Raw genomic sequence first — 15099 nt, forward strand, 5'->3', positions numbered from 1 at the left:
CTAAACTTAAGTACTGTTAATGCTGCTGTATAGTGACACAGTTACATGAGTCATTAATCCTTTTGACTTTTTGTCTTTAAATTTATCAATAAAACAGCTGCAGATTTCACTGACAGCACATGTGGTACTTTAACCTTTGTACTGATTTCATCACTTAATTTTGGAGTTACTACAAAGAGTGAAGATATACGATGATTTGTCTGCTGTCACTGGGTGGTGCTGAGGTCTGAATCTGAGGACAGCTCCTGTAATCACAAAGAGAACAGAACCATCAAACTGAAATATAACGTTTATCTCTCAAATCTGAAATAAAGCTGATCCACTCTGTCCTCACACACTCGTGATCTGAAGTTCTTCTCTTACATTTTTTCAGTCCTACAGTTCTGCTGACAGCTGACGTATGAACAGTTTATTTCAAAAACAAAAAGGCCTTATATACTAACACATTTTCCAATATAATGTTTGGCACTTTGTAAATGGACATTGCAAAGATGAGATGATGGAGCAGGTTTCAGTCCTGGTTCAGTCTGCTGCTGCAGAAAATTAAACATTTTAACTTAAGCTGCCAAGCGTAAGTAGTTGGTTTCAGTACATAAATATCGGGCTTTGCTATTTAATCCGTAGCTACTGACTAATGAGGGGTTACTGAAGTGCCAGCTTTTTAAAAGTTGGTGTTAATGTCTATGGGCTCAAAATGTGGTCATAAATATTTTGTACTTGTAAAAAAGATTTGTGTGTGCGTAAAAAAGATTTGTGTGTGCGTAAAAAAGATTTGTGTGTGCGTAAAAAAGATTTGTGTGTGCGTAAAAAAGATTTGTGTGTGCGTAAAAAAGACTTGTGTGTGCGTAAAAAAGACTTGTATGTGTAAAAAAGATTTGTGTGTGCGTAAAAAAGATTTGTGTGTGGACTTAGAAAAAAAACCCCTGCAAGTTACAAGTACGAATTTTGACCCTATTTTTCTTCCTTTCATCTGATTGGTCAATGTCATGTCAATCACAAATGTAACAATCCAATCAGAGAACAGATGGGTTTGGCTGTTGGAGGGGCGCTTTTTTTGAACTGCAGGTCTTTGAAGGGAATAAATGCCCTTTTACATGCCAACCCAGCATTTTCCTTCATCACCACGAAGGAAAACAGTCTGTGGTCGTCCGAGTTTGGTGATTTTTGTGTCACAGGTCTATGTGTTTAATATAGGGACTTCCACAGCCTTTTCAACAGCGCTGCGGACCGCGGGGTGGGGGCGGGCAGTGTTTTGGAAATGACAGTCTTCATTACAAAGCTTTCTTCGTTATGAATTAGCATACATGTTTTTATTGAACATTTGAAGGACCAGCAAAAAAAACAGAAACTCTTGTAGAGGACATAAAGTCAGAGATAGAAAAGACAAGGAGCAGGTGCATCTAGTACAGGTAGAGCTGCTGCAAAAACCCACAGAGCCCAGCAGCCAGCGTAACAAATTCTGGATCCTTTGCTTTTAGTTAGCATTAGCAGCACATCCTGCGTCTGATGTGAAAGGACTTTTATGCTGCACACTGTGACTCACAGCAATGGTCCTGGGTCAGCCCTGACTTTGTGTTAAACTAATCCTAAAGTAATAATGGTATTTCTAACCACTGATATACCACAACTTTTTCCTTTCAACAGCTACTGAAAGTTAGGGGACCGAGCTGCTATCGGATATTTATATAGAGATCCTCCAGCTTCAAACTGTATCACCCTTCAAGGACCTGCAGTTCAAAAAAGTGCCCCTCCGACAGCCAAACCCATCTGTTCTCTGATTGGATTGTTACATTTGTGATTGACATGACATTGACCAATCAGATGAAAGGAAGAAAAATAGGGTCAAAATTCGTACTTGTAACTTGCAGGGTTTTTTTTTTCTAAGTCCACACACAAATCTTTTTTACGCACACACAAATCTTTTTTACACATACAAATCTTTTTTACAAGTACAAAATATTTATGACCACATTTTGAGCCCATAAATGTCCTTCCACATGTGGCAAGCGACAGAAAACACGCTGCTGTTTGCACATATTTAATAATCAGCTCTGCACAGGAGCTGAAGCAGAGTCCAGCCTGTTGCTCTTACAGTATAATACTCATAATAAAAGTACAGTAACAGTGGTTAGTTAATGACTGAGCAGCCCAGTGCGTTTCTCTTGATTTCTTTGGTCAGGGTAAATTCATTCACCTGCACGGGTTAGCTAAACGAACTTTACAAAACAAGTTTCCCCGACAGTCGAGTGCTCATCTTAGGTAGCTAGCTAAGGACCTTAGTTACGGATTAGCTTACAAACACATTTAACTTACCGAAAATATTGCGGCAGGGCCTTAGGTCCTCCTGTCCGTTAGTCCAATTTACTGAAGAACACCTCAGGCTGTCACTTTGAAACAGTCGGTAATGTAAACGCTAGACCTCTCAGCATCTGCCATTCCCAAACAGACACGTGCAAGTTTGTCCGTGACCGCAGCCGCGTCGTCCATGTTTTCTACAGTCATTGGTCAGCACTATAATATATCCAAATACATGCGGGTCGGAATCCCCGCCCCTCAAGCGCGCCCCTGGACGCCACAACAGTGCCAGCAGATTGAAACTGAAAAAAAAAATTGTAAGCAAAAAAAAAAAAAAATACAGTTTCAATTAATTATTTTTCACTATCAATTTTATTTTCACTTTCAATACAAGATTTTTCAGTACATTTATTTCAGTTACAATATTTTTTTTTCAGTTTCAATATTTTTTTCAGTTTCATTTCAAGATGACATCGTTCTGATCCCATATATTTACACTTTGATGGAACGCACTGCAGTTCACACATGCGTAAAAACACATACTGTTATTTCTGACTTGTCACGACATTGTTGTCCTTTCAGATATCAACAGTTAACTTGAAGTAAGAATAAAGCAGAATTATTCTTCATCTGACCCGCTGCTAAAGCTCTCTGGGCTGCTGCACTCAAAGCTGCTTTGACTAAAATACGTAAAAGCTGAATGCATTATTACTTTTTAAGAAAAAGCCCCACACTGCTCGTATTGAGTGCAAAGAGAAAGAGTGGTCACATAACAATGAAAAATAAGAGAGCCTGCTTTGCCTTCAATCCTGACCTCGCTCCATCCCCTCCCTTCATATCCTCACACTTGCTCTCTGCCTCATGACCACATTTACTCCCATCCTCACTTCACCCGCCTCAACATGGACAACCCCAGCCTACTCCCACCTCTCTCTCCTGTCACCTCACCTCATCTTTTCTCTCCTTCCGCCTCCATTCCCCCAACCTTCTTCATCTCACTTTCTCCTCCTCCTCCTTCCATCAATGCCACTGCTGTCCTCACTTGCTCTCGCTGTTCAAATCACCGCACCCCCTTCCGTCCCTGTTCGCTCCACTTCTGTCTCTTTTCCTTTTTGTCTAATTTCGCTCAGAGTCCTGAGGCTTTGTCAATTCAATTCAATTCAGTTTTATTTATATAGCGCCAATTCACAACAACAGTTGCTTCAAGGCACTTTATATTGTAAGATAAAGACCCGACATTATATGTCAGCACAAAGTGCTCCGTCTCTGTTCCTCAGCTATCGTGCAGAAAGAAGGGGACCCGCCAACCCGAGCTTTACGTTATGTAGTGAGATCATCTAGACACTAATGCTGGATACCAGATACGGCAAGCAGCCATTAGAGGCTTCTCTATAGCATGAGCACTTGTCTGGCTGATACATCTTTTAGCTTTGTCACACATTATGAGGAGATGGTAGTGATATAAAGTAATATATTTAAACCTGTAGATAATGAATGCTTCATTATGTGTGCACTTGTAAATGTTATCCCATAGTGCTTTTATCCTGGATAAGCATGGCTTCTATACCTTGTGATTTCAGGGGTCAGATGCAGACAGATGGATGGATGAGGTTAAAAGAAATAAAGGACAGGCAGAGAACGAGCAGAGATGAGGTGCGTGCACATCCACGTGCCAGTGGAACACACGCACCTTAACCACATGTTTGTGTGCATAAACCCAATGGGGTATGATCACAAACGTAAGAGCAAGTCCTGGTCTCCCAGGTGGGAATCCATGTAGGAACAATGAGCACATAGCTCCATGAGAGGAAGTGAAACAGAGAGTTCGGCTCAGTAACGACACATTAATGCTGAAACAAGTAAACAAAGATGTTGGAATTAGAGGTCGTCAGCTGATACTGGGCCTCATGTAAGACCAACTCCTGTAAAAGGATTTACTCTAATCTTGATTTATTTCAACACGCCATTTTTCCTACTAATGTGCCCACCATGTGTCTGTCTGTTTATGAAGCACTCTTCTCTGCCAACACTGCAGAGACGAGGAGGTGCAAAGCAACGTAAATTTAATGATGATCTCAATTAACTGTGCAGCACAATTAATTGAATTTTAATCTCAGTCACTTTTGGCATCCCACAATTAAATAAACACGATCAAAAGCACATTTTAGCACACAGTGGAAACGTCTGACTGAGTCTGACTACACTATATTAATAGATAAATACAAAATAAACAACGCTGAAACTAAACATCTGGCACAGCAGAATGTAAAGGGCTTGTCACTTGAAGGGAATCAACTTAGGTTTTGGAAAATACGAATGACGTTAACCAACCAATAATATGCAGAGTGCTGCAGAACTTACTCAACTGCCAGAAAACCAGTGTAACAACTGCATGAATGCCAAGAAAAATAAAGCAGTGGTTGCTAACGAGAAGCATCTGACGTGGAATCAGCCTGTAACGCAGGTCAGTGTTGCAACTGAAATGGGCTGGTTCTGGTTCCTCCATAGCACTTTTCTACTCAAGCACTCAAAGCGAACATGCCTCATTCACCCATCCACACACAGATTCTATCTAGAATTCACAGATGAACCCATCAGGGTTTAGTATCTGGCCCAAGGATATTTGGCATGCAGATTGGGGGAGCCAGGGAACCACCAACCTTCCGATTAGTAGAGGACATGCTCTGCCTCCTGAGCTACAGCCACCCCCTGGATACCAGTGTCAGTGTGATGTTTATATGGCAGTGCAATAAAAACTACTTGTCACACAAATAAATGAAGAACCATGACAAATAACTTTTATCTCAATATTAATACTGTACAATATAAAGCGCCTTGAGGCGACTTTTGTTGTGATTTGGCGCTATATGAATAAAATTGAATTGAATTGAATTGAATTAAAATAACTGCGACATTCATTTTGGACGCAGTCATGCAGCCATAGTCATGGGGACTGGCGGGAGTCAGCGTGATCATCAACAGTTTGCCAATCAATGCATTTTTAACTTGTATTCTTGTATTACTGCAGGAATGTCTTAAAGACATAAAGACCTGGATGGCCGCTAACTTTCTGCTTCTTAATTCAGATAAAACTGAGGTTATTGTACTCGGCCCTGAAAATCTTAGAAATATGGTATCTAACCAGATTCATACTCTGGATGGCATTACCTTGGCCTCCAGTAACGCTGTGAGGAACCTTGGAGTCATTTTTGACCAGGACATGTCCTTCAACGCACATATTAAACAAATATGTAAGACTGCTTTCTTCCATTTGCGCAACATCTCTAAAATTAGAAATATCCTGTCTCAGAGTGACGCTGAAAAACTAGTTCATGCATTTATTACTTCCAGGCTGGACTACTGTAATTCATTATTATTAGGATGTCCAAAAAACTCACTGAAAAGCCTTCAGCTAATCCAAAATGCTGCAGCAAGAGTACTGACAGGGACTAGAAGGAGAGAGCATATTTCTCCTGTTTTGGCTTCCCTTCATTGGCTTCCTGTTAAATCCAGAATTGAATTCAAAATCCTGCTCCTCACATACAAGGTCTTAAATAATCAGGCCCCATCTTATCTTAATGACCTTGTAGTACCATATCACCCTATTAGAGCACTTCGCTCTCGCTCTGCAGGCTTACTTGTTGTTCCTAGAGTATTTAAAAGTAGAATGGGAGGCAGAGCCTTCAGTTTTCAGGCCCCTCTTCTGTGGAACCAGCTTCCAGTTTGGATTCGGGAGACAGAAACTATCTCTACTTTTAAGATTAGGCTTAAAACTTTCCTTTTTGCTAAAGCATATAGTTAGGGCTGGACCAGGTGACCCTGAATCCTCCCTTAGTTATGCTGCAATAGACGTAGGCTGCCGGGGGATTCCCAAGATGCATTGAGTTTTTCCTTTCCAGTCACCTTTCTCACTCACTATGTATTAATAGACCTCTCTGCATTGAATCATATCTGTTATTAACCTCTGTCTCTCTTCCACAGCATGTCTTTTATCCTGTCTTCCTTCTCTCACCCCAACCGGTCGCAGCAGATGGCCGCCCCTCCCTGAGCCTGGTTCTGCCGGAGGTTTCTTCCTGTTAAAAGGGAGTTTTTCCTTCCCACTGTCGCCAAAGTGCTTGCTCATAGGGGGTCATATGATTGTTGGGTTTTTCTCTGTATCTATGAAGCGCCTTGAGGCGACTTTTGTTGTGATTTGGCGCTATATAAATAAAATTGAATTGAATTGAATTGAATTACTGCATTAAATCAATATTACCTTATTATAACAACATCTCTGCATTTAACAGAGAAGTTTGACTTTGATCTTTGTGTGTGTGTGCATGAAAGAACCAGGTGAATGTTTTGACTTAATACCACTTCAGCCTTTTCAGCTCGGATCTGTCCATCTGTGGCCTCTAATTACAGCTGCCTCAATCATTCATCACTGCATGTACACGAGGTTCTCCCACTATCACAGGCTCCCGTCCTTCTCATCACGATGGAAACTCCCAGTGTGTCTCTCTCCATGAGCAACAGCACTGGCGAGAGAGCTCTGTTGTGTGTACAGCTACATTGCATGCATTATGGAGGGTGGAAACCTTAATGAGGGCACAGTGAGGGTATCCTGTTGTCCCCCAGCCTGACAGGGGGACAACAGGATAATCGGACAATTGGACCATGGAGAAGTTCACCCAGCTCAACAATGTTGCGGCAGCTCTGACTCAAAAAGCTGAAATTCAAAGTTGGATCCCTGCATTTGAGAGACTTGCCAAGCTCCCTGCACATTGATAAAAGCTTATTTTTTACAAGTCATTTAAACACTTATTGGTCTGACTGAAAGTAAACTCACACATTGACCACATCATTTTTCTGAAGCTGTCCTAGGAAGTTGCAGGGCTGACCTAATCACTCTGCATATCCATCCAAGTATGCTTGAAATGCCAGTTTTCAATCAATTTAAGACAATCTGTGGGGCTTGACTATTTTCTCCTACTAAGAATATTCTTTTGAGCACTAGCAGGTTTCTCAAGAGATCCTGTTCTGTTGTTTGACTCATGAATATGGATGCACTCGTCCAATCCTTTGGACGACACCAAGACAGAAGTCTGGATTTTTGGACAAAAATGAGCCCAAATGCATCAATGAGGCCCAAAACGTTTCCATGAACAAACACGTGTTCATAGCAAGTAAATGATTGTTCCACTGAAATGAAATGGTTAGAAACTCTTTGATGAGGTAAAGTGATGATTAAAATTGATCAGTCTAAAGTTGGGACTGGGAGCTTCAATGATTTTAAATGTATTATATTTGGGTGAGTGGGAGGTTAACAAGAAGTTATTGATGCAATTATTTGCTATTTAAACTCTAAATAATGTGATATGTCTCTCTGATATTTTACTTCAATGTATCGGTCTTGCTATCTGCAATCTGCATGCGGACACACATCATTTCTACATATGACAAAGCACGTATGAACTTTAGGTCACGAAGAAGATGTGAGTTTGTTCTGTTAGAGAAGCCGAAACTGAGAAAGCAAAACAGATGTTTCAACCAAAGAAAGTCAAATAACAGTGTCTGCAGAGGAAGCCAGTGTACACAGTACATTTCTAGTACCACTTGTGGATAAGATCCAGTCTATTTACTGTACCTCAACCAGCCATGCTCAAAGTTGATCCAGCAATGATACATCTTTTTCCGAAGCATTGCCTAGGCTGTAGGTGTGTGACAATGCTGACTCCATCCATCCATCCATCCATCCATTGTCTTCCACTTATCATGGACTGGAGGGGCGCTGGAGCCTATCCAAGCTGCCATAGAGCAAGAGGTAGAGTACACCCTGGACAGGTCGTCAGTCTGCCCCAGAGCTAACACGGTAAACTTGTAAATAACTCATGAAAGAATAAAGTTACGTTGAAACCATGCACACCATTGTTTTTCTTGTGACATTACCAATAAGTTTGATGTGTCACATGGCCCTCTTCCTATTGAAAAAAACAAAAGTTGTATCCAAGATGGCCGACTTCTAAATGGCCACCATGGTCACCACCCATCTTGAGGAGTTTGTCCCCTCACATATACTAATGTGCCACAAACAGGACTTTAATATCACCAACCATTCCCATTTTATTCGGTGTATCCATATAAATGGCCCACCCTGTATTCACACTCACATGCACGCCTAGAGCCAATTTAGAATCGCCAGTTAACCTAACGCCACAAACTGCATGTCTTTGGGCTGGAGCAGCCCGACTGGGTATTCTCCACATATTCTGGCTTCTTCTCATAGACATTCTTGAGTGTTGATCCAATACTGGTGTTAAATTAATAAGCTGCAATCGTCACTGTAAGGAAGAGACTGTAAATTGTTCTCCATATGTGAGGAAACATCAGGTTTTACTACCTTTGTATAACAAAATTAAACAAACAAGTAAATCCAAGAATATAAAAGCCCTGAACTGTTGGTATTTATGAGTGAAACATTAAATGTCAGTGGCCCCATAATAAATACAGCGGAAATTCTGCAAACTACTATCATTCATAGTCTTTTTGCTGGTTTCTCCCTTCCCAAGTGTAATATGTGGAGCTCAAAGAATTTAGGTTACCATGAGTATGACAGAAGCTTCACAGCATGTCACACCAAACCGTTCTCCTACCTTCTATTGTAGATACCGTCTCTCTGACCTAATGAGGGTCAAAGTGTCATACGTGTTTTTTCCCTTTGATCACATTTAAGTCACATAAACTTGCTGTAGAGCTTGAAATGCCTCCAAGCTGAACATTTTCCTCTGTGCGATGTTAACTGTGCAGATCTACATCTGATCCAAATGTCCGATGACTGCATCCATAGTCCCACACTAGAAAGAATCCCGCAACGTCACCGATCAATAAACTGCATGCTGATTTCTTTTATTCAATTAGCGAATTGAGTATGAAAAATGCTCTCTTTGAAGTTCACAGCCCGTGAAAAGCATCAGTAACCATTTTTTAAAAATTCTATATTACTGACTGCTTTTGAATGAACTCCTCAGTTTCTCGACTGATCCTTTCGGAACAACATTTTACTTACTTTCATGATATGTGTTTATGCTGATGCTTACTGTCCTGTGGCTTCAGCAGTGGATGTAAAATAACCATACCTAAGAACACAGCCACTCCTTCATCAATTAAGACTTTAAGACTGACAATTAAGACTAAAAAATTTTATAACTTAAAAAATATCCCCACTGATGATGAATTCTTGCGGTCCATAATTACATACTTTGGACATCTGGCATTTTGCTAATGCTTCTGTAATGATTTCACATTCTCCCCATAGAAGCTTTGGCTCACACACACACACACACACACACACACAAAAGATCTGACTTTTCAGTTGCCAATTAACTGAAAAATTACCACTGGTAAGCCTTTGCTCAAAGGCAATGCATTGTAAGATTAAAAAGCAACAAATCTGGAGCGCTTGAAGAGCTATACAAGAAGATACAAGGAGCGATGTGTTAAGTTTAAATCCTCAGGATGTCACCAACCGGTCTGCCTCACTCCCAGCACTTGCCAGGCAGGTGACATGGACATAAACAAGACCTTATGGGAAAAAGACACGGGGGCAGCGCAGAACTAAATACAGACACTCTTCAAAAGGTAGGACTGATTATGACAGCAGAGGCCGGTCTAATGAGCATCCCACTCAGCTGCCATAAGCTTGTGAAGTGTACCGTTTAATTTATATTAGAGAACGTCAGCCTCAAGCTCGTCAGCAACGATCATTCATCAGTGTCATCAGAGTTCAGAGTGCCAGGTACATCAGCACCTCGGCCTATCAGCTGCAGCCACAGGGCTGTAGGAGGAGGAAAGTGGATTTCTGTAAAGCAATTCAGGCAACACAGTCACAGCTACCATTTCCAGGGCATTATTAGTTACAGATGCTGAACATGAAGGCATGCTGTTGTTATTTCGTTATTTACGTGACTGTACATGTGAGCTGATACAGTGCCCCAATCCAGCCTGATCTGTCTGCAGACATCCTCACGCTTTCTGCGGTGTGTTTTTGGTGGTGAGCGCACACACGCGAGGCATTATATCAGCCTAAACGTTAACAGTGCTTACTTTAAGATTTGACATTTAATATTTTGCTATATTAGATCTCATGTTAATATACTCTAACTGTCCTGTTTGCGAGTTTTTTTACTCTAAATGTTCCCAAAACTGGCTTCACTGTAGCGTCCTTAAAGGTTATTGTCACATTTAAGGAAACAATACGTACCAATGATCTGTTTCTATGTTTCTCTTCCTCCGAGCAGCCTGTTGTTCCTGCTTGTGGAAAAACTCCGCATGAACGTTGTCTTTTGTCAAAAAAACAAGCACTCAAACTAGAAGGAAACAGAGCTTTAAAGTGCCCCTCACCTGCTTTCTGTGCCACAGTCTTGAGCCCAACGACAACCCCCAGAAGTACCCCCGCAAAGCACATCTGGACGACGAACAACTCCTTTCGCTTTCTTCGCCTGGCTTTGCTCCTCCGCCGGTTCAGCATCATTCCTCCTCCTCCGACTGTCTCCGGCATCGCTTCAACCACCACACGGGCCATGGCGCTCTTCTCTCACGAGCGTTCCGGCGGTACCCCCGGTGGTGGTGCAAAGGTACGAGAACCTGAGGCGAGGAGGCAGAGGCACACAAGCTTACTGTACGGGTACTGAAGTTACTCGACGGGAGGAGATACGACTGGCTTTTGGATGGCTTCGTAAAGTTCACCAGACTGTGAAGGAATTACACATCCGGTTTCAAGCTTCAAAATAAAACTTATGGCTCTATTTTAGTTAGGTAGCAAAATATTTCCCTAGATAGGATCAAGTCAAGTCATCTTTATTTATAAAGCACATTTAAAAGACATCAAGTGTCGGCCAAAGTGCTGAACAGAGGGATAATATAATAAAAAGAATTAAAATAGATAATATGAAAACATTATAGAAAACATTGTGAGACATCCATATATTTTTGTAAAAAAAAATATGTGTACATGCAAATATACACATACAAATACAAAAATGTACACATTCACACACAAGCACACATGTATAAGTATACACATGCAAACATCATCCAATGAGATAAAAGACCAGAATAGCTAAAACAGAATAAAAGAGGTGTCAGAGAGATCTGAAAGCCCTGGAAAATAGGTAGGTCTTCAGATTCGATTTGAAGAGTTCCAAGGATGAAGAGGATTTTATAAAAGGGGGAAGACTGTTCCAGAGTCTTGGGGCAGCAATGGAGAAAGCCTTGTCACCTCCAAATTTGAACTGGGAGAGTGGAACTAATAAAAGCATCTGACTGGAGAAGCGCAGAGTTCGAGTGGGTAAGTGCAGGCTAAGAAGATCTGAAATGTAACCTGGAGCCAAACCATGGAGAGCTTCAAGGATTTAACATTATTTAAACTAAATTTACCTTTTTTGACGTCAAAACTGATATTTGTTGGATATTTTCAGTTTTGCAGTTTCACAGGATTGCAACAGACCAGAGGACACCAGGAACAAAAATATGTCTATGTCTTTCTAGGCTGTTGAAAAATTTGAATAAAAACTGAAATTTGTTATTGTTACTGTTGTTGTTGGTATTAGTATTTATTGTTGTAAAAACAACATGTAGCGAAGATACCTTTGAAATAATTTTCAAAGGTTTAACACTAGTATAACACTGTGATTTAATTCTATTTATTTTAGATAAAAATTTCATTGAAGTTGAATCTTATTAATATTAAACAAATGAATTTAAAGAAATTTCTGAACAGAATAAAAATCACGTAGTCATTTCTCACAATCGATTTTTGCCAAATACGAAACAGTGTACCGATGTAACGTCAGATGTAGAAATTGTCTGCTCTTATTTTGAAAATGTTACTTCCGTTACTTGGGTAACTCTGTTATAGTTCATCATTTTGGACGAGATTGCTCGAGATTGCTCGTAACTGCTCCTATGACCGCTTCCTCTCTCTCAACCACAGTTGGGGTCAGAGAGCGGACCTCCTGACAGAAATGAGGAGTGGTGACTGTTCCGCGTGGCAGGTCGAGGAGAAGCGCTAGTGTTCCACGGCTGGTGGATGCGTTGCCTCTGCCTCAGGAGAGAAGATGTTCTTAGCAGGGAGAAACGTGAAGAAGGGGCGTGTCGATGTGTGCATCTGAAAGAGAGAAAGAGGAGGAGGAGGAGAGAGAGGAGCATTACATAATAAGAGTTCCCACTAGGTGAAAAGAAGAGAAGTGAAAGTGGAGTGACTGCTGCTGCTGTGGGGGAAATCACACTGGGGGGGACAAGCCAAATGTATATCTGGCCTGAAAGCTCTGTGCACTGCAAGATTAGAGTAGTTACAAACATTTATGCAGAGCTACATGTTAAAAAGCAGAAATTTTGCAGAGTTTGAAAACATCTGTGACAACAAAAAGTACAGAAAAATCAGCTCTCACATGGATTTTGTGAGTTATACTGACTAATCAATCATATTTTTTCTTTTTTTAAAAGAAAATTTTGTGTTTTGAAACATGGGACAAAGAATATGAAAAGACAATGGGGGCAGAGAACTTACATAAACCTGAAGATGAGAATTAAAAAACAACAACACACAATTAAAATAGCTGAAGGAAAAAGACTGCATGCATACTCTAATCCATTCCAATATATAAATGATAATTAGGACTATTGGTGAATCATGTATAGTATATGAATTCATTGTGTGTTATTATTAATAGTAAGCAAACCTAAATATTAGGTTTGCCCCCCCACCCCCCGGCACACACCACCCCCGCTTGCGCTGAGGTGTGCTATGATGTCACTGCAGCATGAAGGGAAACTGGAGACCCATAATGCCGTGTGAGAGATAGACGGCAGTGTGGCATTAGCAAATGAGCTCCCAGATTACACCCAGAGTCCCTTGGTACATGCTTACACACACGCACACACACACACACACACGCATACACTTCCTTCATGATGAATTGGGTATAATCCTTATCCGGAGCAATAGCGTCTGACAGCCATGGGTTGAGACAATGAGAATGACATATCGAGTGTGCTAGATTAGGAGGCAGTGACATCTCTGCCTTCCAGCCTTTGGGAAAAATCTGCAGAGCTACATGTTGTTTTTGTTTTTATGTCTTTATAGTCATTTTACTGCCTATCACATGGTTTCTTTAACCTCATGCCATCCACCAGGTGAGCTCTTTTGGGTTAGGCTGAAGGTCTACATCAACCGCTTGTATTGACTTTGTACCCATTTGGCATCTCTAGAGGAGGAATGTTTTAACAGAGGACTGAAGTAACAAAATGCATGTGAGAAAAAACATTTCTGAAACGACACTTGTTTAGCATGCTGCTAAATTGTAACCTGTAACCTGACCTACTATGACAAAAGATAAAAGAGTACATTATGTATCAGTGGGTCACATGTAGAGGACTGAGATTGAAATCTAATCCTTCTTTTAAAAAAATGTAGAAACTGTTTTCACTTTTCACTCATATCAGCAAAAAGCTTCAAAATCAAGTTGTCCAAGCTGTTCACAAAACAGAGCAGTGGAGGTTTAATATTTTTATTTAACAATTATATAATTCAGGGTTTTGGGTGGTGCAGAGCACATTGATTCTGCTTTTTGGTGATAGGTGGGGTGCACAGTGGCCACCGGTCCCTCACAGTGTCAGCACAGAGAGAGACAGAACGAGAGAGAGCTATTCACACTCACATTCACACCTACATACGGCCAATTTAGAATCACCAGGCTAACAGACATGCCTGTGGACTGTGGGAAGACAGTGAATTCTTGTTCTGTTGGAGATTCCTTCCTCTAAAAAGGTTTTACCTTCCCACTTCCCCAAGTCCTTGCTCATAGGGGGTTGTTTGGTTTTTTGGGTTTTCTCTGTCTTATTGTAGGGCCTTTACTTAACAATGAAAACTGAGCTCTTCCCTGGTGAAGATTTTCAGAAACTCAATTTCTGCAGTTAAATGTTGATATGGAAAACAGACAATTTCTCTTGCAATGTCAGAGGTGTCCACCTATCTTCTTGGTTGTGGGACCTCTTACTGATTCCAGTCTCTTGATTGGCCAGTATTTACCCCCTTCCTAATTTCTCATTTTTTTACATATTTGTCACACTTACATGTGTGAGATCGTTAAATAATTTTTATTATTAGTGAAATGTAACCCAAGTAAATAGAAAATGCAGTTTTAAATATTTTTTTATTTGATAAGAGAAAAATGGTTTTCAAAGCTACCTGGTGTGAAAAAGTAATTGGCCTCCACTTGTTAGATTGTGAACTTTCCTAGCTTTAGAAAGCTAAGCTGAATTTCACTGGCCACACATGGGTCTGATTACTGGCAGACTTTTTGAATCAAAAAATCGTTTAAATTCTAAATGATCTAAAGAACTGCAGGCCTCACTTTTCTCAGTTAAGGTCGGTGTTCATGATTCAACAGTGTGAAAGAGACTGGAGAAAAATGGCATCCATGGGAAAGTTCCAAGGAGAAGACCACTGCTGACCCAAAACACAAAGGCAAATGCACTCGGATTATGTAGCAGGGCAATGATTGAAAACATCAGGAAATCCAGCTCTGAATTTCTCAAAACAACAAAATGAAGGTTTTGTTGTGGCTTAGACAAAGTCAAATCTGAGTGAGCTGCTTTGGCATGACCTCAAAAAGGCTAGCCAAATTAGAACAAATCTACAAAAACAAGTGGGCTTAAATTCTTCCACAGAGCAGTGTTGAACAGATGCCAAGGGTGGCTTTTTGGTTTAGGGGACAATTAGTTTTTCACAGTGGTCCAGCTTTTTCCCCCTTAATAGATGAAATT

General features: G+C 40.7%; 1 protein-coding gene across 1 annotated transcript in view; it reads right to left on the reverse strand.

Annotated features, from left to right (window-relative positions):
• Positions 1 to 11043, reverse strand: part of LOC146374496 (sodium/potassium/calcium exchanger 3-like) — a 148234-nt gene extending 137191 nt beyond the window's left edge. Inside the window, exon 1 of the mRNA XM_084948386.1 lies at positions 10675 to 11043. Coding sequence (XP_084804512.1) covers positions 10675 to 10855 — 181 coding nt within the window. The 5' untranslated portion in view covers positions 10856 to 11043. The remainder of the gene's footprint in view (positions 1 to 10674) is intronic.
• Between the last annotated feature and the right edge of the window lie 4056 nt (positions 11044 to 15099).

This window comes from Perissodus microlepis, chromosome 13 (genome assembly GCF_051167445.1).
Source record: "Perissodus microlepis isolate ML-2025 ecotype Zambia chromosome 13, ASM5116744v1, whole genome shotgun sequence".
In the NCBI taxonomy this organism is placed as follows: domain Eukaryota; kingdom Metazoa; phylum Chordata; class Actinopteri; order Cichliformes; family Cichlidae; genus Perissodus; species Perissodus microlepis.